The sequence below is a fragment of the Taeniopygia guttata genome, chromosome 6 (assembly GCF_048771995.1).
Source record: "Taeniopygia guttata chromosome 6, bTaeGut7.mat, whole genome shotgun sequence".
Classification (NCBI taxonomy): domain Eukaryota; kingdom Metazoa; phylum Chordata; class Aves; order Passeriformes; family Estrildidae; genus Taeniopygia; species Taeniopygia guttata.
In genome coordinates, this window is record NC_133031.1 from 14,678,783 (window position 1) to 14,703,982 (window position 25,200).

At 35.3% G+C, this 25,200-nt stretch overlaps 1 protein-coding gene across 44 annotated transcripts in view; it reads left to right on the top strand.

The window, feature by feature from the left end:
• Positions 1-25,200, top strand: part of KCNMA1 (potassium calcium-activated channel subfamily M alpha 1) — a 425,312-nt gene that overhangs the window by 301,843 nt on the left and 98,269 nt on the right. For 25 of the 44 annotated variants that reach the window (XM_072931472.1, XM_072931474.1, XM_072931471.1 and 22 more), the window contains 5 exons: positions 360-469; positions 2,753-2,821; positions 6,814-6,825; positions 15,309-15,395; positions 20,163-20,239. In XM_072931472.1, the coding sequence (XP_072787573.1) occupies positions 360-469; positions 2,753-2,821; positions 6,814-6,825; positions 15,309-15,395; positions 20,163-20,239 (355 nt within the window). Of the gene's footprint in view, positions 1-359; positions 470-2,752; positions 2,822-6,813; positions 6,826-15,308; positions 15,396-20,162; positions 20,240-21,407; positions 21,561-23,731; positions 23,741-25,200 lie in introns of all 44 variants that reach the window. The other 19 variants (XM_032749279.3, XM_072931463.1, XM_072931468.1 and 16 more) reach the window with 4 other exon arrangements.

The window sequence follows — 25,200 nt, forward strand, 5'->3', positions numbered from 1 at the left end:
TTTAAGGTCCTTTCCAACCCTTACCATTCTGTGATTCTACTGTTTTAAAAAGAGAAAATTGGGAAAGTCTTTTCCTCACGCTCTTTACAACTTTGTTTCACCTCATGCTCAGTGTGCTTGACAAGAATTCGGTGTATTATTTTTGCGTATGATACTTGATTTACTTACTACAGGGACTCTGTTTTGGGTTTTTTTCCTCAACATTCTAGAAAATCTTTTACAAATAAGTGATGTTAATTGCCATAAAAATATACTGACTTATGTGTTAAAATCTGATTCATGTATAAGAAGTTGTTTTTAAATTCCAAAGAAAGGTCTGATTTTTACTCAGAACTCTGCATCTCTTTCTTTGGTTTTAGATTGAGGAGGATACATGGCAGAAATACTACCTGGAAGGAGTTGCAAATGAAATGTATACAGAATATCTGTCTAGTGCCTTTGTGGGTTTGTCCTTCCCTGCAGTTTGTGAGTAAGTAGAAATACATTTAATATACAGAAATATTTACCTTCGTGTAAGAGAAATCTAATTTTTTTGCATGAGACATTTTCACTCTGCTAAAGTCCTAATGTTGCTCCCTCAGATGGTGTCTCATAAAATAAACATTAAAGCAGTCACTGCATGGAAGCACCTGAAACATTGTAATGACTGGTTTCAGGGGTGATTTTTAATTAAATAATTGTAAATGAAAGCATAAATGTTTTTGGTCTTAAACAAACTCATCAGCAATACTTAAATTGAGTTATTTACTCACAAGCACTATTCTGTTATTTTTCTAATGTTTCCCAATCTTTGAATAGTAGTGGTCAACATGACCATCTTGGCTTGTGTTCCATTCCAAGGAATCTATTCATGAATTTAAACAGATGTCGTGGAGTCATGTAAGCAGTGTGGCACCCAGAGCTCTGTGGAAAAGGTTTCAAACCACTTACAGCAAGTAAAATATGTCAGAGAAAAGATATGTCTGTTTTGTTATGAGAAAGAAGCATATAGTACATAACCATAGTGTAAGCCATGTGACAACTTCATTTCTGGAGACTGAAAAATGCTTAGCCTAGAATGAGTCTGTGAAGGAGAGATTTGTATGCATAAGGTTTGTATAATGAGTACTCTGTCCATATTATCAGGTTAGTTAGCACACTCATATTTCCTCCTGGCTTGGCTTTGCTCTTCATTCCAGCCGTACTGGCTGTGGACAGCTGTACACTGGCTGTGGACACGGTTTGCTAGGGACTGTGCAAATGCTTAAAAAGAAACAGACCTTGCTTGGATGAGCTTGGTGTCAAACTAGTTAACATAGAAAAACTTCTGAAGACTTCATTCTTAGAGGAGGAAATAGATGGAGAAGTAAAATACAATCTCTTATATAAAGGAGTACGAGCATTCTTCTACTCCTCTAACTTCCCCACCTTTCCCAATTTTACAGGAGCAAAAACATGACATTAGAATGAGGGAGAAGCAGCTTGTTAGACAAATATTATCCATTTAGAAGCTGTCTAGGGTGTAGCTATGACAGAGCCGTCTTCAACTTGCTGGTAAAGTTAAGGGGTTCTCAATCCATCAATCCTGTGTCAGCCAAGCTCTGTTGAGTTTACTGAGAGGAAATGTTTTTTACTATAGGGACAAAAGTTTGTGTGGATTTCTCAAAACAGGAAATCTCATAACATATTTCAGAAAAGTATATGATATTCAGAATGAATGGTAGTTTGTGCTGTTAATACTAGCTACAGTAATGAAAATTAAATCTCCACACCAAACCATTTTCAAATGTGTCAAGTTTCTGTATGAGTTTGTTGGAAGATGTGACAGAGACGGTATTTGACATAAAGCTGACATTCATTTATCTGGGCTGGTAGAATGGAGATAAAATAATCAATAAAGAAAGGGTGCTTATTGAGATTTAGAAACATGTCTAAACTTTGGAGCTCTCCTCAAGCACTTTAATTAATGAGTTTAGTGCATAGGTATTCTCACTACTGTAAGACTTGACTGCTCGATTTCCAGAAGAACCAAAGGACAAGGACAGCAAAATGTCCATTGCATTGGTTTGTGAAGGGGAAATTGAATTAGTGGATAGTCTAGTGTATTCAGCCAACTGTGAAACATACAGAATTTGAGAACAGGTTTTGTAGTGTAACTTTTAAAATTCATGCAGTCAATGACATTTTAAAAGTCTGATATTAAAGGAAATCTGCTTCCTCAGGTTATTTGTGATAAATTCAAGTCTAGGAGTGTGATTCTTTTGTAAATAAGCTACCATACAGTCTGGATAACAAAGAGTGTGCAGAGACAGTGATGATGGGGCACTCAGTATTGCTAAGTATTTCAAGCTTTTGATGTCAACACTAGGGTGAAGAATTAGGCAGAAACAGAAGTTAATATCAGTCTGCAAGTTCTGTTTATAACTCCACATGTGTGTTCTGTGTGAACATATTCCAACCAGTATATTTTCAATATGTGAATGTAGTTCCTAACATTCTGTGCCCTTGGATATTGCTGGACCAGGTGTGGATGATGTTGATTGAAGATAAGCTAACCAAACTGTCTCACATAGATCAGAGCCTTCTAATATTTAGTAACGTAAGGCTAACCTACAGCCAGGTTCTCGGCCTACCACTCTCTACCCCAAAATTTTCCCAATGATGCCAGAATATCTCAGCATTGACACTCGACCTAGCAGTGGGAGCAGCCACTGTCCATGTGTGATGTTGGTTGTGAAAGGGAACTGACTCGTGGCCTCTTCTCTTCCTGCAGGCTGGTGTTCGCGAAGCTGAAGCTCTTAATGATAGCCATAGAATACAAGTCGGAGAAACGCGAAAGCAGGTGCGTGTGTGCCACCCACTTTGGAAGTTCTCCAATGCACTGTCAAGAATTTTGCCTGCTTTTTTTTTTTTCAGAATGAGCATAGCTATTCTTTGAAACATTTCAGAATGTAATTAGCATGCCATCGCATTGCAGCATTTCACATAGGACTGAAAAGGACTGATTTCTGCCATTTTCCTTCCTAAAATTAACCCAAGTCAGAGTGTTTAGTAAAACGTGCAGTAGTGCATATGTCTCATCTCCGGGAGTGATTTTACTTACGGAAAAGCTTACAATTTTTGTGTTTATAGCATATCACTTTTAATCAGAGATCCATTACACTATTGAAAACAGAAGTGATATCAAAATTCATTATGGCTATGTGTATTTTCAAAATAAAAATTTCATTTAAATTAGTTTGGGAGAACCAATTTAGATATGGAAAAGATTAATTTAGCCTTGAAATTCCCAATTTGCTAGTTACTTTCATCAACCGAAAAGAAAAAAAAAAATCATTATTTTTAGTACAGATTCACAGATTGGAAGTGTTTCTTGCATTTTTGGTTTTGTGCAAAGGTTCATAGAAACATGATTGAACATTGGAGTCACTCTTCCATCAACTTGTCCATTAGTGCTTTAAACAATATTCATTTTTATGTAAAAAAAAGTTATAAATGTTCTCTGCAACATGTGAAGGGTCATATAATAAAAATATGACAATACTGACACTGAGAGAAATTTGATTTTCCTCTTTCAAAATTACATTTTGTACTGCTGTGGTAAACCTGAAGTGATACATACTAGTTCATCTTCTTTTTGGCCACTAATTATCTTTTTGTGGCCAAAGGGCACTTTTGAGGACAATAGCTTCTTCTCACAGGGGAACCAATTCTATCAATTGAACTCATTCTACATTTTATGGGGTTTTGAAAGTTTAATAGTATTAAATTTCATACTTTTTCTTTATTAAAAGAATCTAAAAAACCTGTGTTAGACATTTGACATAGAAAAAGCAGTGTTACGAGTATTTATGAGTATTTCCATGCCCTGTAGTTGAATTTGCTGGATTCTTCCATATGTTTTAAAATGAAATGTGAAGTGGTACTGTGAAGCAGTATGTACTATTGGATACCATTTTTGTTCACACTGTGCTGATAAAGAAATCCTTTTTTTTTTACTATCAGATTTTTTATGCTGTATTTAGCTACTTTGTACTCTTAAATTACTTTTCCATTGAAAGACCTCATTCTGCATTAGCTAATGTAAAGTGAACAGTCTATTCTTCTGTCTATGAACAATTTAATCTCTTGCTAGAAAAAGGAAAAAATACTATAGTAGCAGCAGTGGAACAATTTACCAGATTTTGGTCTTCAGTGTTAATAAATATTTGGTTTCTGTTTCTCTCCTAACAATTATTGGCCAAATTTATATTGCCATTACTTCAGTTGTCATGTACTTACATAAGTGCTAATATTGCAGTCTTTTGAAGTAATAACAGATTTTTGTTGGATTCCATATCATTCTTTGCATTAACTTCAGTGGGAGTTGGATTGAGTTCTTAATCAAAAGGTGATGCAGACGATCCCACAAAAAGTAAAACAGTGTGATACAATCATATATGTCTTACTTAAAGCCATAGACGTAATAGTTTCAAATAATTATTATAGTAGGGAAAAAAAGAGCCTAAAATTGCTAGACTAACAAAGGGTTATTAACAGCTGGCTTTGTTGAATATGTATGTAGCAAGAGGAGGGCATATAGGGTAGATAGTCATATTTTCTCATAACCCTGATCCACAGTAATATCTGCTGATTTTATTAACCAGTGATAATTTTATAGTCACTGTTTGATCAACCACAGAACTACCTGCAGCATATCTTTACTGTTCTACTTGTTCCTGTGCTCTTCAAGTCAAATATGTTAACTAGATATTTGTGGTTTTCTGATCCTTTAGTCAAATCAGAAGGCTAATGCAACAAAACTTCTGTTTCTCACTTCCTAAATATACTTGCATTTCCATGCATCTTATTAAATAAAAAGGTGCAGAATTAAAATAAAAGTTAGAAAAACATCATTTAGAAGCACAAGTTCTTTTTGAGAAATGTCAATTTGTCATGTGTCAATTATATTTGCTGATGCTGACATTGAAAATATTTTATTCTGCTCATATCCAAATTTCTTCCTGGCAATTCTTCATAAAGATGAAGTGAGAAATTACTATGGATATTTTTCAATATAATGAGAGTGACGAAAAGTAGATACATGGCGATTTATTTTATAATTATACTTTGCATTCATGTTTTGTAGAACTATTATGGAAGAAGTTTTGTATAATTTAAAATTTAGAGAAACAATGTTAAATATAACTAAACATTTAAAACATTATGTAGATGGCACCTTTCATTAAGATCTGGTACTTCCTGCCATTGCTGCGACAGGTCTCAAATCGGTATTTTAAAAAGCAGATGAAATTTTCGAAGCATTCTTTCTACTTAAAGGATGAGAAGATCTTACTTCCAACTGTTTAATTTTTGTTACTAGTCATAAAATGTCTATATCATTAAATTATATGTTGGATTTGTTACTTACACAGGGAGTTTCTGTTAAGATTAGTTTCATTTGCCTTTGCACTCAGAGCTAAAGCAGTGAATAAGATTCAGGAGTGTATGCAGCTCTAAACAGTAGTAACGTAAGGGTATTCCAAATTTCCTAAGCCCCTCTTTAAATTTTCAAGTCAGTCGTAAGGATAAATTGAATGGCAGACTTTTATTTGACTGCTAATATCTTCATTAGATGTAGAATGGCATAAATACTAATTTACCTCTGTTTTTTTGGTTTTTTTTTTTTTTTTGTCCAGGCAGCCTCCTGGATTCTAGTTTTCTAAATCTTTCTGATTTACAGTTGAATTCTGTTAACTCTACTGTAGGGAATTTGAAATCAATAGTAATTAAAAATTATCAGAACTCTATCCAAGCCAATATTACTGTAGATCTTAGTGGCAGCTGAGCTTCCTGCCTGCAGATATTTTTTTTCTTCTTTTTTCCTGACTACTAATAAAACTACACAAAACAGAAAGCATGCCTTGATAACAAGTTTTGTCAGTTTAGGTAGGTAATTAATTACAATTATTATTTTACAGCATTGCTTAAAAGCTGATATTCAAGCCTAAATATAAGTAATATAGTTATAAATATGATAAATGCATATTAGTTTTCATATCATGGATAGAGTATGTAGAGTATGTTTATTGTTTTACACAACTGCTTTTCATCAAGGTATCTTAAAGATTCATTAAGAAACCCCATGATTAGATTTCTTTTAACCTTTGCATTTATATATTTGATAAGATTTAAATTATTTCTCAGCTATCAAAGAAATCTCTGAATTTACAAAATTCAATTTAGAGTGTTTCTGACAAGCTACTAAAGTTTGCACTCTAGTAACTCCAGCTCATGATATGAGTTAACCATTCCTTCATCTCTAATTGCTTTCTGGGAATATTATAACCCATGATTAAGAACAGGAAGCGCTTAAATTATTTTTTGTCTCCCTGGTACAAGCCAAATACTATCACTTAAATAATGCTCTTAGCTTATTTGGAGAGGTTTTGCTTTTTTTGTAGAAAAATGCAAAGGAAACATGGAGAACATGAACCTGAAAATATCCCACTGTTAAATATACAGCAAAAAATAACAGTTCAAAATTCAGATACTCAAACTCCTCATCTGAAATCCCTTTTAGAGAGATTTCTGCCTTCCTTTACCCCCTGTATTTTTATTCTACATAACTAAGCAAGAAGGAAAGCCTAACCAGGATTCTTCCCTCCTGCTCCCCATTTATACTCTGCTTGTATAATTATCTCTTTGTCTATCCATATATTTGTTCTCATTCGCAGCAGAAAAACCTTTAAGCCTTGAGGACTTTTAAATAAAGGGTTTTTTTGCTTTTGCTTTGGTGTCAGTTGATTTCTTATCAAAGTGTTTGATTTGCAATTTTTTTCTTGTCGTTTGCAGAAGCCGAAAGCGGTATGCCCTCTTCGTTACCTTTCCTTCCAACCTCAATCCTACCTTCACTCCTTCTAACTTCAGGACTAATTCCTTGCCAAGAACACAGGAAGATAACATCTTTGTCTATCTTTCTCTCTATATACACACACATATATACCTATATATATTCATCTACCTATGTGTGTGTGTGTGTATATATCTGTGTATATATTTATATATGAGCCCCCAGTCTCAAAGAGGAGACAGAGAACAGCATTTTGTCTCTCCAGTATTTCTTGTGACTCACGCACTAACTTCTTTGCAGGAAGTACAAAATAGAACAGGATTCGCTTTTTAGGCTTTTTCCCCCTTTGTGGAGTCATTGGTGTATCAGATTGTTGCATTTGAAAAGCAGATTTTACTGTTAATATCTCCTGTCCTCATTTTGACTGTATCATGACGATGTATATTTCGTCTTTACCAGCCCTTGTGCTGCCATGTTGTTTTCATAGTCACGCCTTCATTGATGTCCTTCTTTCCCCAGAGTCTTCCTTCAAATCACGTCTTAAAATACAGTAGTTCATGTTCTCTTGCAGTCTCATTTTCCATTAACAGCAACCAAAGACCTGATTCTTTGCATTTCTGGTCCTGTTTTGAGTCCAGTTACTCATAATACAGTACTCATTAAAGTTTTTGTACTGTTCCAGTGAAAGTGCCATGGATAGTTTGTATTATATGTCACATTCATTTTAATGATATTTATTAACTCATTCATGAAGAAGTTACTGAATGTATTATTTTCTCAGCTCTGGAGTTTTTTTTTTGAGATGGCATGTTTTGCATTTTATTTGGTGTACCATGCTGTGAGTCCCTCTCTAGTCTACATTCTATCATGCTGCTATTGGTTTGGATGAAGTAAATAAGGCATGCTCTTCCATATCCTTGTCTCTCCTCATCTCTCTTCCCCCAACAGATTTTTTTTTTCCCTAATTGCTTATAGTAGTCTGTCTGACTGTCAGTGATGGTCTTTGGAGACCTGCTCTCATTGTCCAGACATTTCAATTTCCATCTTCATTGTACTGTTCAAACTCTATTTTCTGTGTCTGTTCTGTTGTGTATGTTGTATGTGTTACATGTATTTAAGTTTTAGTCTTATCTTCCTATAGTTTCTGAGTAGATGTGTGATAAGAGAGGTGGCTTCCTGTCAGTTTGGCATTATTGATATGATCCAACTGCAGAGAAGTTACTGCAACACTTAGCATCTCCAAGGATCTGCAGCTGTTGCACCTCTACTTTGCTTCTTGCTTTTAAGTATATCTTACTTTGTGGTGAAGGCATGTTAATGCTGGCATGATGAGCAGTATGAAGAAGTGTTGTACCAAGTGAAGTTGCTTGCTCCCAGAATAAAGTATATTGTTCTGCCTCATTGTACTGATAATTAATCACTTCTGGAACCAGAAGGAATAATTTAATTGTTTTCAAGTGTGTTGAGTTCACCATGACTATTGAACTAGTTTGGAGTATGCCCAAATAAAATACCTCATGTACATCCTGTAGACCATGGCTTAGGTGCTGTTGTAAAAAAATTAAGTCCTGGGAGCAACCTTTTATATGCTTGTAGTAATTAAGCTTCAATATACTGTAGCATGTAATGTGCACTGTGTCTTTTGCCTTGTATTCTTTTCAGTGTCGTACAAATTTGCTGTATAGAGCAATATGGAGCATTATAAATTAATGTCAGTGATAGAGCCCAGAAGAAAGAAGCAATAACTTATGAGTTACAATGAGTGTGAAAACTGGTATGTGCACAACTCCTACTATGAGATTTGTGCATTTACACTCACACTCTACTTCAAAACTTACACTGAAACAAAAAAATACTATTTCCAACTACTTTTATAGTTGGATGAATGACATGGTGTGTTTTAAAAGGCCATTATGCTAATAGTGGTATGTTTTATCTGGGCATAGCATGAAACAATCAAGAATAATAGCTGGTTTTGTTTAAAAGTTTGGTAGCTATAGTAAATAATACCACAGAATTTTGTTTTAGATAATGTATTCATAGTACTTAAACAATATTATATCTTCCTGATTACTAGATATTGCTACTGTTTGAGTTGCATGGGGAATGGTACAGTACATCTACCACAAGATTTAAAACAGAATTGTTACAGCTTTTGCCATTCATTAGTCAAAATGTTGGTGTTCGTGTTTCATTTATTTCAACAATTGGTCTTTCTTTTTCTTTAGAATAGGGTGATGGCAGTCCCACAGATACCCATACAGCTGAAAGCAAACAAAAAAAAAGAAGTAGGGTTACTAAATCAGATACGTTTCCTTGATCCAGGGGTGCGCTGTTCAATTGGTCTCTGATAATGGGTTTCATCACACCTGACTTTGTCAACCAAAATGTTAAATGCCTTTTCTCCTGTTAGTTATCCAGACATAGTCCATAATTGCAAGGGAAGAGAGAGTCAGTTCTTGAACGCATTAGAATTCAATCCTAAAATAGATGAGATGAATCCCACCTTCAATGCTGTCTAAAGTGTAGAGTTGAAAGTAAGATCAAACAGGAATAGTACCTAACAGAGGCATGGATAAGGAAAATCCTTTAAAAGACCTCTCCTGGTCTGTGTATCTATTGGTTGACTTTATCTGTGCTTTCAGTTTTTAGTCTTTGTGTAGTGCTGCTAAAGTGTCGTTAACCTTGCATATTTGCTGTGCTGTACTTGCTGGGCATCTCCACATGCCTTTGTCAGCTCAGTTTAAAGACTTTCACCACACTGTTCCATATTATTAAACTCTTTTGTTTTTCTCAGAGAAGGCTGACAGTTATGAAGATGACAGGTCTGAGAGTCAGCCACTATACTACTATGTCTAGATTAATAGTTCAAAATCCCATCCATTCACAATTTCAGCAGTAGTGGAAGCCTCCTCAGTTTCAAGCTATGCAAAGCAAATTGTGGAGCCACTTAGCAAGTAGCCTACCAGTAAACACATACTGCATCATGATGATTCAGACTCTGACACTGACTGTTTTTTTTTTCCATATAGTTCTATTTTTTTTTGCCTAGAAGATGGCTGAATATTCTAGAAAGCTACAGGAAACATTTTTCATGTCCTATTTAAATCATTTGTATGCTAATAAATTATTAGAAGTAAAGTTTTAAATATTCTTTTAATATGAAAAAGATATCAGCTTTCTATAACTTTGTAATAGTGCTTTAGATCAAGAAACATAATTTGAGTTAAATATGTGTGATATTTAAAAGCAGGAGACAAAAATCACCTCGCAGCAGAAATGAGTAAAAAATAAATAGATGGAACGAATTAGTCCTACCCCAAAGTGTCAATTCACAAATTATCTTACAGTTCAAGTCTCCAATTATTAGGCTCTGCATCAAGTATCTTTGCATTCAAAAAAACACAGAAGATACACAATTAGTAAAGGAAACCTTAGCTTACTTTTAGTTCTTTAAAAGAATATACAATATGGTATGCTTTAGCTAGGTCAGAATATTGGTATCTTGTGCATTCAGTCATCCATGCACTACCAAAAAAGGTATTGTGCAGCACTCATGTTCTGGAGTAGTTACAGGTAGATGAGAATGGATGAACAGATATTTTTATGAATCTGTATTTTATTGAAGGTAGCATATATACTTAAAACACCATAAAGAGACAATCCAAAGTACATTGAGCACAATTAACACAAAGTGAGAAACTTGAACTGATATCTATTCTCCCTGTCATATAAAAAAGTCATGTCCAATTTGAAATTTTAATTGAAAAATCTATGTAAAGAAAACCATAAACATCTGTCTAGAATTTATGTGACCTTGTTTGAACTTTTTTTTTTTTTTTTTTTTCCTGAAACTGTGTATCTCAAATGTGTAGTGATTTCCATTTTTGTTTCACCTGCTAATATTTCTGTCAGTCTGGGAACGCATTTTCAGCTGTGTAGATAATATTAATCATTCTTTCCTGTGCTTTAAGTGTTAAGTGTCAGATTGGATGGGGCTTTGAACAATCTGTTCTTGTGAAAATTATCCCTGACCATGATATGAGAGTTGGAATTAGGTGATTTTTCAAGTCTCTTTGAACATAAACCATTCTGTGATTCAGTCTGTGATTCCTAAGAGTCCAACTGAATTCAAGGGTGATTTCCACATTTTCAGTGTGGGACATTTTCATTGCTTTTAGGTTCATGGTCCTGCATCTAGTCACCAAGTGAATGTTCTTTAGCAAATGGGATAACTTTTGCAGATAAGTGTACAACACGGGTTTCCAGAGTGCATATTCTATTCCACAAGTGGCTTCCAATTGTAATATTGTCAAAAAAGAATGGAACTGACTTCTCCTAAGTTTATGGTGATGAAGTAAATTACATTCTCATTGAACACATTAAATTATATTTGATTTATATGGCTTTAATTGCCATGTGTCCTAAACATTCATATGTGAAGGAGCAATCATGTGAGCCCTGTCACAAAAACGTTTTGTCCTGAGGGATGTACTTCTGGAATTGCAACTGTTAAAGAAATTTTTACTACTTGTTATTACTTGACTACTTTGTGAGAGAGCCTAAATTGAAATGTTATAAAATTACAAAGTTTGATCAAGATCTTACAAGTTTCTAAAGTTCTTGGCCTTCCTTGTTTGGTTTCATGAGCTGATTTAGGAGATAAAAAAATCAAATTCTGCTTTATGTTAAAAACGTGTTTGGAAAAATCAGTGTCATTTTCAGTAATATTTTTTCTGATGCGTGGCACAGAATGCATATGGATTAGCTATATATATTGCTATTAAACCTCTTGAGTTTGTCCTTTTTTCCCTTTTCCTTTGTAGCCTTGGAGATACATAAAAATGAGACATTAGCTGAAGCTGTCTCTTTTAAAACTCCTATCTAGTTTACCATGTATTTATATTCTTAACTGTGGGGATAGATATGGATATTTTGAAATTAAAAAAACACATGCATCTCTAAATAACTGATGGATGCATTTTTATTGGAATATTCAGAACACTGTTTTGTTTTTCTCTGTGCTGTTTGTTCCCTATATTCTGTTTTAATTCAAAACATTTCCCTTGCTGTATCTATTAGAGTGAGTGCTTATCAAAGCATAACTTCAGCTAACAACACTGCAGGTGTTATAAGAAATAATTCAGTTGCAGCTTTAATAAGCAGTATATTTAATATATCCATACAATTCAGTAGAAATTGCTCATGATTTTGCTCTGGTGTGTATGTAAGCCCAAAACTTCATGAGCTTTTTCTGTAACTCTTAGCCAGTAACTGTGATGGGGCAAATTAATTTTCATTTCCAACAGAAGATTTTGCTGCTGGGGTCATACTGCAACAACTGTGATCACATCTCTATTTTGTGGTTATAAATACATTGTATTTGTGAAAAGAGGTATATGTGAATGAAGTATAAGATCTGACAAAAATAAAGTCTGTACACTGACCCATGTGAATTGATTTAATGTGTCTCAGAAAACCTTGAGATACAAAATCATGCTCACAATACATTGCATCCTAAATGAAGCCAGTTACTTCCATTTAAAACTATGTTCCACACATCTCAAAAGAACTGCTTAATTTGTTTATTACTTCATCAAATTTTAAGTGTTGTTATGAGAAGTGAACATTTATAGATCTAGTGGTTACCTCAGTTTATGGAGTTTGAGTTGTTGGGGTTTGGGCAGGATTTTTTTTCCTCTTTGGTATGGTTTATCTATATCAAATAATTGTATTGGGGAAAAAAACCAGCCTGGGTCCATGAAAAGCAGTGTGTTCATCTTTTTTCACTGAAAAGCTGTAACACTTATGTGACTTAAGAATCAAATAAGAAAATTAAAAGTATTTTTCAGCTAGAACAGTACCCATTTGTACCTAAGAAAAACAGCCAACCCAAATTATCCTACAAGACTTTACATATTTTCTAAGGAACAGTATAATAAATATATGAGATTATCCTCTATAGAAGATTTTTTGAGTTTAGCAGCTAAATTCTCAGTGTAATGGCAGGTTACTATCTACTAGCAGGCAGGGAGGAGGAAAGATGGAGAGTGAGATGACCAGTACAGCACTCTGCAAGTGCTAGTAAGTACTTTGTGGGTTCAAGTGACGAAAGCTTGTGCAGGAAAGATAACTTTGCCAACCTGTTTTTGACCTGAGTAACTGATTTTATATGAAGAAATTCTTATGTAGTTGTTTCTTTTTATTTTTTCTTTTAACTGTTTTAGTCTATCTTAAACCTGTGAAAATGCATTTTAAAACTGCGTTAGGTAGTAGTTTTCGTTGCAACTGCAGCCATTAGGCCCAGTTTACTAACTAAGAAGTACTAGATGTGACACTAGATGATAATAGTTGATGATGGATGATACTAGCTTAGCTGTGTAACTTTATTTCATCCCATTTATCTGTGTGTGTAATATAGGTGTTACTTACACCATCACATTTAATTTTTTGCAATTATTAGTAAAGTGTGCTGTGGAAATGAACCTGCTTTCTGTGGTGATACCTTCCAATTCCTGTAGTTCTACTCTCCTTTTTATTTGTTGCAAAGCTTGAAACTGTGAATAAGGGAAAGGGAAGGATATCTGGGTAGATGCTTTCTTTGAGATTTAATTTCTGTTCAAGCCTCTGACACAGGCTGTGTGAGAAGGAGATAATAATTTAAACCGAACCTTCTACAGCTGATCTCTGATTATGTATATTCATTATTTTGAGAATCAGAGGCTGGTCTATTGGAAATGCTGAGCATTCTTACAACAAAAGTTGCTAGAAAGTCTATATGGAGCTATCCAATGCTAAACACTGAGAAAAATTTGGCCTGTAGGCATCCCAAATTAATAAGTACCATATCTCATAGTTAATCTCTCCTCTGTAAAATGGGGTAATACTATATCTTCATTCTTCCTGTCAGAGAAATTATGTGTCAGTGAATCTTTTGCTTGCTGTAGTGATGAACATTGCAGAAAACACACAAGAAAAATATGATGCTGATTTTAAAGAGAGATAAATTACAGGAAGCCATGCCTGAAGTAATGGCAGTAAAACACCACTGAATGAAGTTTCAGACTGTGAGAAGGAAGGAGTTTGTGGGTATTAAATTAAGAACTGTATCATACGGTCTACAAAAAGGAGGCTGAAATATGACTTCGTGACCAACTTTTTATTTCTGAACTCATGAGCACTTTATTTTGTGGCCTGCATATTCTTGTCATAGGGCGTTGCAGGCATGTGGAATTGCACAAAAAAATGTGCACATTATTTATCTTTCAGATATATTATGTTGTCATACTAATTTATTCCTAATGTGTAGAAAATGCATAACATACTGAATAAGAGATGTACTGAGATCCATTTTCCCTCTTATCAATAGCATGAAAGACTTTGGACCTTCAAATTTTAGTAATGTATGTCTGTTCAATATTGTGCTTTATTTATTTCTGCATATATGTACTTCCCTAAAATCAATTTTTGCTAGATGGACAAGTTTTTCGATTCGTGGTAGTCTTTGTTTACTCTAAATTGCATATGCACACCATTACTACATTTTGAGTTAGAAAAGCTGTACTTTAGTAAAAGACAAAAAAGAGAAAACTTTTGAAAAGCTATATTAAGAGAGCCAAAAGCTAAGATATATTACACATTAATAAAAATTACTGGAGAATATATTTATATTTATCTCTATCTGTATATTCATATTTAGCTTGGTGCTTTGCAAAATACCTTACCTAAAGTCTAGAGTTAAATTATTATGAAAATAAAGATATTTCATAGACATGGAGTACCTCACTTGTTGATACCAGTTCCTTTGTCAGAGTTAGCTGAGGCTCTTCTGTCATGGTGGTTGGGTTTTTTTTGTTCTTTCATGGCTGCATAGCAGTGTTTTAAAAATCTTCTATTCATCTTATGTTTTTTCAGCTATCGTGACTGGTTGTCTTGTACCATTCCCCTTGAGTGTATGTGTGTATTTATTATTTTAAACAATGACATTATATGTCCAGATAGGGGTCCCATTAACTTTCTATTTCACTAGAAATTGGCACAAATTTGCATCAAAGGGTTTAGTTTCATAAGTGATATTTTTTTGTTGTTATTGAGTGGAAGTTGAGAGTTATTTCCTTTTCACCATATTGTGAATTTGTCACCACTTTGCATGACAGAGCAAGCAAACAGCAATGCTCAGCTTCACACTTCACATTTCTGAGGGGACTTCATGTAGTCTATATCTAAAGCAAAAAGATAAGAAAACAGATGTAAGCACTTAGATGATGTGATTATAGGCAGAGGCATTTGACTGTCTTAAACTAAAGTTTTTGTAGAAAGCATATGAAACTCTTACTTGATTGGAAATATCAAGGAAGAATGGCTTAAAATTTCCTTGCAGCCTTTCCTAAATAGTGGGTCCCCTATAACAGAATCAAATAAAGCTAATTTGGAGGATTCAGTTAAAATTAATATAAACTTATTGTTTTGTTGGTTTTGTTCTTGTTTCACTGAGCAGTATATTAATCAATCCTGGAAACCATGTCAAGATTCAAGAAGGTACCTTAGGATTCTTCATTGCAAGTGATGCCAAAGAAGTAAAAAGGTAATTAAAATGTTTTTATCTTTGAATAGAAATGAATATATTTAATTTCAGTTTTTTTCTTTACATGTAAATGCTTAATCTAATTTTCATTATTATCTGTTTAGAAATTCTGAGGGGGATGCTGAGTTGTTACTCCTGAATCACCTATATGCATGTAGTTTTCCTAACTGTTATCCTAAACATCAAGGAACTGAAATTTGGAGCAGATCTGAAATGAAATAAAGAGGCTGGGTTTTTGAGTCCTTCTAGAAAACTTGAAATATTTTCACTTGTTTTCTTTATACTTATTGTGTCTCAGAGGAATTACTATGAGAGGAGGACAGGGATGACATTTCTGTTCATCTCGGGTTTAGAGGAGTTTTTATCTACACAGACTTTAGCAAATTCTTGATGCGAGCTAGCTTCTGTGTTCATTCTGTTATTGCATTAGCAAAATAGTATTTATGTTCTTGTCATTTTTCTTTAATGGAACTAAAAACTCTACGGCCTCATAATAATAAATCAAACTACAAGAGTGCATTCTATCCATTGCAGACAGCTTCACAGGCTCAATGTACCTGGCTGTACTAGATATAGGATGAATGAAAAGGGGTTTTATGATATTGTGTTGAGGACCACATGTGTGTAGTTTTGTCTGTTAGAGTTATAGTATGCTTGGAAGGAGCAAAAGAGCAATGTGATAAAATAATTTTTCAAAGAAAAATATTCAATGTCTCTATGATTTAAAAACAAAATGGAAAAAAGGAGTATCTGCGGCTGAGTGCTTCCTCATAATTTGTATCTTTGTTATGAGTCATGAAATCAGATTTTTACTGATGTTCTCCTTGAGTTTGGTATTTTAACTAAATTCTATACTTAAAATTATAAAGTATTCAAATTATACCCTTTATTAAGTTCCAACCTTTTAGGATTAAATATAGTGAAATAATACCTAACCATGCATACTTAAAGAAAGTCCAAGCGCCAAAACAGTGAAATTAGAGAGCTGGACTTCTATTTTTCTTGAGACAGCTGAGATAGGTTTTGGCTAGGTGAAGCATGCAGAGGAGGGCAGCAGTGCTCCTGTCCTGTCACATCTCTAGCACCATCTCTGGAGCAGGTGCATCCTGCACTGCCTCAGGGACTCTGCCTTGTAGCTTTCCCTCCTTTTCCTCTCTGCTGCTTTTCTCCTGTTGAACATCCAGAACTGTCTGCACACTGCTTTACTGAGCTCCTAGTTTTCTCAAATTTTTAAGGCATTTTACACTCTGCAATCAACTTTTTCTCAGACTGTAATTCAAATGGCATAGTATTTTTAACTGCTAAGTTTAGGGAGAAGTTAACTGTTATTAAGCAGTTTAGACAAATTTTTCACATCTTTCATCTACCATTTTTTATTTGATAGTGAACGTGAAACAAGATTTCCAATTCTGCCTGGCTTTTGGCAGAAGGCTTTATTTAGAAATATTGTGCCTCCCTTGCCACATTTTTTAGCTGCTCTGTGCAAAGCAAATGGTTATCAGATGTGTTTCTACTAACAAAGCCAATTATGAAAAGTGTTAATTTCACCCTTTGAGCTATGATTCAGAGTCAGAAATATGTTCTAAAATTTAGGTCTTTTGGAGGTGAAAAATGATTTTTTAATAAAGCATAATTAAACATGTTTTATACCTGAAATGCAAATTAAATTATCCTGGCTTTGTAAATGAAGACATTTCAACTCCCTTAAGCTAAAGTTAATCATATTTATGTATCTCACAATGAAATATAACCTGCAATGTTCAATTACTCTTTCTGTTAGAATCACTTTTGCATTTTTAGAAGAATAGTTTCCCATAAGAAGCAATTATACCTACAAACAGTTATGCCTAGGTAAATAGCTTCACATAAAATGTTGACTATTTAAATATAATACAAACTACCTGAATTGCATCTTCATTATTCCTTATTCAATTACATGTTAGCACTAGCATCAGAAATCCACATTCTTCAAATCCACCTAATTTACCCAATTATCTGGAATAATTTTGTTATAGCAATCACTTCAGGTATTTTTTCTTTACTTTGGACATAGGATTGAAGGTACCCTTTAGGACAATTGTTCTGCAGTGAACTTTAGAAACACGGTCAGCTAGACTGGAGAGAAATTTTAAAAATTTGAGGCAGTTTTCTCCTCCTGGCCTACATCTTGACATCAACTCATGGTTTGAAAAACATTTTCTTCTCATTTATTTGGAAGTAGTTTATTTTCTTTTTGGTAGGATGTGAATATCTTGAAGACCAAAAACTTTCTGCAGCAAAGTATACATGCTCAGAGAAGATGTTTTCCTTTTACATTTTGCATCTTGGAAATACTAAGGCAATTTCACAGCCTAAAAGAGTAATCTTCCTGGAAGTTTCTTAGAGAAATATAGTGTGCTGTGTTTAGGATTTACATATTCCATTGGTAGCTTCATGCTATATTGATTTTAGAAATGTTAATAGCATTCAGTGAGGTCTCCCTGCAATTTCAATTTGTGTTTGAACCAATATTAAACACTGATATGGTTCATCTCTTCTACCTGCTGTCTTTCTTGTGATGGGTCACTTAACTACCAATACAGTCCCACCTGCAGTGGCCATGCTATATTTAAAATAGAAGAAATAGTAGTAATCATCCTGGCTGATTAAAAAGGCAGTTTTTAATCAGAGGCTGTGTATTAATATTGGTTTGATTTGGGGTTTTTTAATATTTTGGACTGTAGATAGTTTTGTTTCAGTGGCCTCCCAGCTGTTGTAGCAATCTAGCGATCTCATACTGTCAGCAAAATACATGGGTGGTTCAAAGTGGGGGCTTTGCCTCTTACTGCCAGATCTCATTGAGAAATATGCAATAAGAGGAAGTGGAGAAGATAGGGAGCTGACCTCTCTTGAGTGTGGAAAAGTGCAAGGAAAATTCATAAGGTTAAAAAGTATGTTTCTGGATAATCCTCATGAAATGTGTCATGGCAGCCTTACATGACATGTTGACTTGGCAGTCATGATTGAATTCTCCTATGGGCAGTCTGATGCATATTTATTAAATCAGAAATTTTAGAAAATCTTATATAAAGTAAAAAATTTATCCTTTCTCACATCCTTATTTCTCCTTGTGCTGGCATGGGGCATCCATAGCTTCCCTGTGCAACCTGTTCCAGTGTCTCACCAACCTCATAGGCAAGATCTTTTTCCTAGTATCTGATCTAAATGTACCTTCTTTCAATGTAAAACTATTCCCCCTTGTCCTGTTTCTACATGCCCTTGTAGATACTCTTGCCCCATCTTACCTGTAAGTTCCCTTCAGGTACTAAAGGCCACACTTGGGTCACCCAGAAGCCTCCTCTTTTCCAGGCTGAACAACCCCAGTTCTCTCAGCCCTTCCTTGTAGGAGCGGTGCTCCATTTCTCAGACCATCTTGGGGGCCTCCTCTAGGCTCACTCCAACAGGTCCATGTCCTTCCTATGCTGGGGACCCCCAGCACTGCAGGTGGGGTCTCACCAGAGTGGAGCAAAGGGGCAGAGTCCCCCTCGTTGTCCTGCTGCCCACGGGGCTTTGGATGCAGCCCAGGGCACGTTTGACTTTCTGGGCTGTGAGTGCACATTGCTGGCTCATGTCCAGCCTCTCATCCCCAAGTCCTCCTCAGCAGGGCTGCTCTGGATCTGTTCATCCCCCTGTATTGATACTGGGGGTGGCCCCAACCCTGCACTTGGTCTTGTTAAACTACATGAGTTTCCCAAGGGCCCAATTGTTGACTTGTCCAGGTCCCTCTGGGTGATAGTCTGTCTTTCAGGTGTGGCAAAAGCACCACTCAGCTTGGGGTCATCTGAAAATTTGCTGAGGGTGCACTTGATGCCTCTGTCTATGTCATTACTGAAGGTATTAAATAACACTGGTCCCAGTACAGATCCTTGAGGGACACCACTTGTTACTAGTGCCTGGTGGGACTCTGAGCCATTGTTCACTACCCTCTGGATGTGACCATCCAACCAATTCTTAATCCACCCACGGAATCCATCACTCCACTTTGGAGAGAAGGCTGTTGTGGGGGATCATATCAAAGGCTTTACAGAAGTCTGGATAAATGACACCTGTAGTACTTCCTTATCCACTGATGTAGTAATTTCATCATAGCTGGTTGGTCAGGCAGGATTTTCCCTTGGTGAAGCCATGCTGGCTGTCTTGAATGACCTCCCTTTCCTCCATGTCCCTCAGCACAGCTTCTGAGAGGATGTGTTCCATGACCTTTCCAGGCACAGAGGAGAGGCTGACAGGCCAATAGTTCCCAGGGTCATCATTTCTACCCTTTTTTAAGATCAGTGTACAATATTGATCATACAGTTACAATCAAATGTACAGCCTGAAAAATTGGCACAGGCTGCTAGACAGTCTTTAAAAGACGCAGGTATACTACACTGGTCTAGCTGGTAATAACAAAAAGTTATTTTTTTGTGATGAAGTTCATTGGATGCTCTTTTTTCTAAGATGAAAAACAAATGAACTAATACACTGTGGCATAATTATAATACATCCTTCCAATTACTTTTCAAATAAAAGTGTATTAAAAGAAATACTAATTTGGAGCCTCGTATTTAGAATTAATGGTCTTGTAGGAAATATTTCCTACTTTAAATGTCCAAACCTTTGCAAAGATTAAAGCAAATTAACATTGGCGCTTTTCATTAATTGGTCACTGCAACAAGATGAAATATGGGACTAATTTCATTTATATGGATTAAGAAATGTGTCAGTTTTTCCATTCTGTCTCTCCAGGGCATATTTTTACTGCAAGGCCTGTCATGATGACATCACAGATCCCAAAAGGATAAAAAAATGTGGCTGCAAACGGCGTAAGTAATATTTCTATCCCTCCCTTCCTCTCCTTTTCATGAACTGTTCAGCCCTGAAGAATACCTGTACATGCATTTACGTGTTTTACACAATGGTACAGAAAAGCTAAGAAATAAATGCACAGCAACACAGTAAGTGATATTTGGGTTTCTGAAGTCCACGTGTTTTTATTACATTTCACACCACTCACACCTGTGTCTTCATTAAAAAGTAAATTAAAATCCAGTGCTAACAAAAAATGAAGAATTAAGTCAAGCTAAATCTTGAATTAAGTCATGCTAAGCCTTGTGCAGGTTTCTGAGTTAAGAATTAGCCAACAGTGAAGTTTTTCTCTCATTCCGAACATGCAGATTCTGCAAAAGAAGAAACTAAGGAATTATATTTTATATAACTATTTAAGTAATTTTTTGTTGAAATAAATGAGCAGTTTTAGTGCAGGAAAGGGTTTTCTGAAAGAAATTGAATATTAGCATCTCTTACATATATCCTTTTAGCTGTAATGCTAATGTTAGGCTTATTTAAGTTCTTAAACTGTTTGGACAGTTTTCAATTAAGAAATAATTGAGCATTTGAATGGAGATGAGACTTTGCATATTAATTTCTATAAATATGTATATGATATGCAAAATATCAGCATTTTACCCATATATACTTTGAAAGGACCTTTTTCAGGAGCTATCACAACCCCACTTTAACCAAAGATGTGTTTGACCCATGCGTATTTGTAATACCAATAGCAAAATTATTTAGGAATTGATTTATCATTGAATATATAAATATTTATGTGCATTCCATGTTATTCTGTCATTAAAAAGATTGTTCAGTTTAAAAGTATTGATTAGGTAAATTGAAAGATCTCAGAAGAGTTCGATCATGCCTATTTTACCATTATTTTTAAATGGGAGAAAGCTCTCTTATTTATAACTTGAGTCTGTGTTATCAGTGCACTATTATAGAGGATGGAAGAAAGCCTAAACGGAACATTCTCTGCCTTTTGGAGCACCTGAAATGATTGAGCTTTTGAAGATAATTTTCAAAAGAAAAAAAAAAATATCACTGGAGCTTTTTTAAAAAACTCCTCTCCTCCAAAACACCAAGAGTGTGGAACAACAGTATGATAGGGAGAAAGGAACTGGAACTGACAGAAAATGGTATTTATCTTCCCAGTAGCCACAAGGAGAGCAAAGCACATGGAAAGCATGCCTGATGTGGAAGGAATGTATGCATTGCCTAACATATTGGAAAAAAATTGTTCAAGAACAGTTTATCCATGTGAGAATGTGACCTTTGAACTGCTGCCAAAGCCAATGAGTCTGCTGAGTAAGTTCTGGTAAAGCCAGTTACAGATGCCTCAGGGTGCCTGTAACTCACAAATGAAGTCTTTTTTTTTCAAAATTACTCAACAGTTAAAGAGAAATATGTTACCTGCTTAATTTTATCTGGTTCTGTCAAGAAAAAAACAGCAACAAAAAAAACCAAAAAAAAAAAACCCCTACTTTATTTCTATTTTCTTCTCTACTCCTCCTTCACATGGTGTATGCTTTTTAAACATGTCTTGCTTAAAAAAAAGAATAAATACCAAAGATCTCTCAGTTTAATGTGAGAACTACACTTTTCATTGTCATCTGCTAGAAGATAGGAATCAGGAACTCACATAATAAAGGTTAAGAGCCCTTTATTATTACACGTTAATGAGAATCAAGGAAACCTTCTCAGTATTTTGAAACCTGGGAGGAAGCAGGGTATGACCCAGCCAACACAATGGATATTACCAGCAGTAAGACCATGAAGAGGCAAGAGTAACAATTTTTGTAAGTAGCAGTTGGAAGGTTTACAAATGGCATGGTCACACATATCAGTCCAATAAATGAAAAGGTGTTGGGCAGATGAACAAACAAAATGATTGAGTTAGTGAGGTAGAAGAAGAAGGCAGCTCTCAGAGCTGTTGCAGTGAGCACTGAACGCTAAGGAGGGAATCCTCTGAGTCAGGTGAAAAATAAGGGTCAGAGAGAATAACATCTTAAATTTCCCTTTCATCATCTCCCCTCTCCTCAGTCTGCCCTCTCTCCTCCTCTTTCTTAGGCATACCAGGAGTCACAGATACCAGAATAGCAGGCAGCCTGTAGTAGAGCTGAATACAGCTTTCAATGAGGAGCATGCTCACAAGTATTAGAAATAAGGCAATTGCTTTTCTTTTAAAGAGCTGTCAGTCAGAAGAAAAACCAAAATGAAAGATTTCAATAGTAATTAGTGATTTTTGTTTCTCAAATTTTGTTGACAATTTTGAAATCCCTTTTATGGGATCTGTTTTTTGGGTTGGGGTTCTTTTTTAAGGTAAGTCTTCAGCACAGAATGTTATTCACATAAAATGTTTTAGCTTTCAAATCACTAATCACTTTTGAAAAAGCTTAGATATGTTATCCATCTGTAAATTATGCAAATCATTGGTCTTAAAAATGCAATTTTAACCAAAACAAAGCATAAATTGAGAAAACTTTCTCGCTGTTGAGTTAGAAAACTGTCAACTGTGATGTCAATATGTAATACACACTATGCCAACTTGATTTTTGACACTGCATACACATGCATCTATATAGTTCTATATGACAAATACATGCTTTAATGAGCAAGTAACATAGTAATTAGAGGCAGCTGAATGTGGAGAATATGTAAGATGAAAGGAAAAGTTGTATATAAAAATATCGACACATTCAGGTGAACTAAATGTGAAAGAAATGGAAAACTTAATTATGGTGGCTCTAAATAATGCAGTTTCCCATAATGCTTAACCCGCATTCTTTAATACTGCATCTGAGGTTGCACTTCAGTTTAGATACTTTCTGATTATTAGCTTGGGGTATTTTTGAGGTCTAAACGTGAGCCTGACCTACATAGCCATTTGTCCAAACTTGTTAGACCTAATATTAATAATTCAGGGCAGATCAGTACATTTCTACTAGGCCAAAGATAATTAATGTAATCCTGCTTTTCTTTTGCAGTTTCTTTGCCACCCCTTTTTCCTTACCCATCCCACTCCCTGAATAACACATAAATGCTGATGGGATATTGTCCAAAGAAATACTTCTGTGGAAATTTTATTCGCAGATTGTTAATTTTTTTTTAATGTTTTCAATCTCTTTCCTACTCCACTTAACTGTAGTTTTTGCAGCAAGAGGCCAAATATATGTATATATTTACATAACAAGCTACCACGTTGGGATGAAATCTCTAAACTGGATGACCTGTTCCTCCTGTTTCTTTCATTTTGTGCAACAGCTATGGTCTAATTCTCTATATATTTTTTCCAGTGACAGTGTGACAGGCTTGCTGTGAACGGTGGGGGTTGAACCCCAGAGGGGACAAATCATGTGTACATTGATATGTTTGAAGAAATTTCTTGTAATCTATGACAATTGACAAACTTTTGATTTATTTTTCCTCTTGCTGCCTTGGAACACGGCCCCTACTATATTTTAACTGCACACTGATAGTGATCTATTGTGAGTAAAAATGGGTTCCCTGTAGCCCAGAGTGCGGTCCAACCTGTCTTTCTCTAGAAGAGAGTATTTTTGTTCAGTATTTTGGTTCTTTTCTTTATTTATGTTGCATGTAGCAGTGACGTCATACCCACAAGTTTCTCATCGTTTACACCAATGGAGATTAGGGTGACGTTGAAGAAAACACAGCAGTTTTCCCTTCTTCAACCTATTTGCCCCTTTTTTCCACAAGCTTATTTTTTATCCCTAAATGAAAATTAGATCTTGGCAATAGTATTTCCTTGAAATTCTAGAGATATTTCATGAATTTTTAGGGATATTAGTTAGGCTGGGGTAATTGCCACTATAACACTCTTTGCCTGGGTAAATACAATTTAATTGTTAGGCTCCTGTTTAGTTTTTTGGTACTTTGTCCTTTCCATTGCACAGCTGACACAAAGAGTAGCACAGCAGTCTTTTACCGTCCTTATCTAACTTTTTGCTCCCCAATGACAGAAAAAAACAGTTACGGGAGAAAGCTAGATGGTGAATTAGAACTGTGGGTTTTTTATGCATAAACCCAGAGATATCTTCAACAGGAAACAAACTGCAGTGATTATTTTCCTGATCTTGCTGGTTTTGACACTACTTACATAAGTAGACACACACTGACTTTTCAGGACCTTAGCTGTAAAGTTTAACAGTACTATTATATATAGAATGTGAACTTTATGGACCACTTCATGTCAATCTAGGTCATACCACTTGAAACTACAGAACCTATGAAGGCTCTCATCAGCCACTTTGTGTGTACACTCATAAATACAGCTTTTGGGACATGGAAAGAATTTGCTGCTTAGAAATGTGCTGGTGCAAGTACATGGTACTGTACAATGCTGTGCAGTATGTACAGGTACTGTACAAGTGCTGCAAAGAAATGTAGTGGTTATAGGGAAGTGCTGGGATTATATGGGCTTGTTCTTCCAAAGAGCAAGGGGGATCAAGTATCTCATAGCTGCAAGCTCATAGTGCAGCGTTGCTGTGCCAGATTGAGGCTGTAACTTTACTGTGTAGCTGCAGCTATTCTAAGTAAAGGAGGCCATGAAACTTCAACATTTTACCAGATATTCTGAATTTATTGTGTGCAAACACTTCAGATCTTAATGAGGATTGAGATAATTTCCCCCTCTCAGCTCTGCACACTGTAGGATCTTGCAAAGAATCAAGGAATAATTTTTGCTTATGATAAAGTTCTGGCCTTCTTGAAATTATGGTGGCCTGCATTATGATTATCATTATTTACTATTTATTTTTTCGTGGGGCCTGCAAACTACACTAAAGGATTGAGATCCTGTTGTAGAAGAAAACATTCAAGGATAGAACAGAAATTTCTCCAAACATCTATTTTTAGCCAATAGAAAGAGGAAGCCGCAGGAAAAAGCAGATTGTGAAACAGGTCAACATGATAAGAATCAACAGTAAAC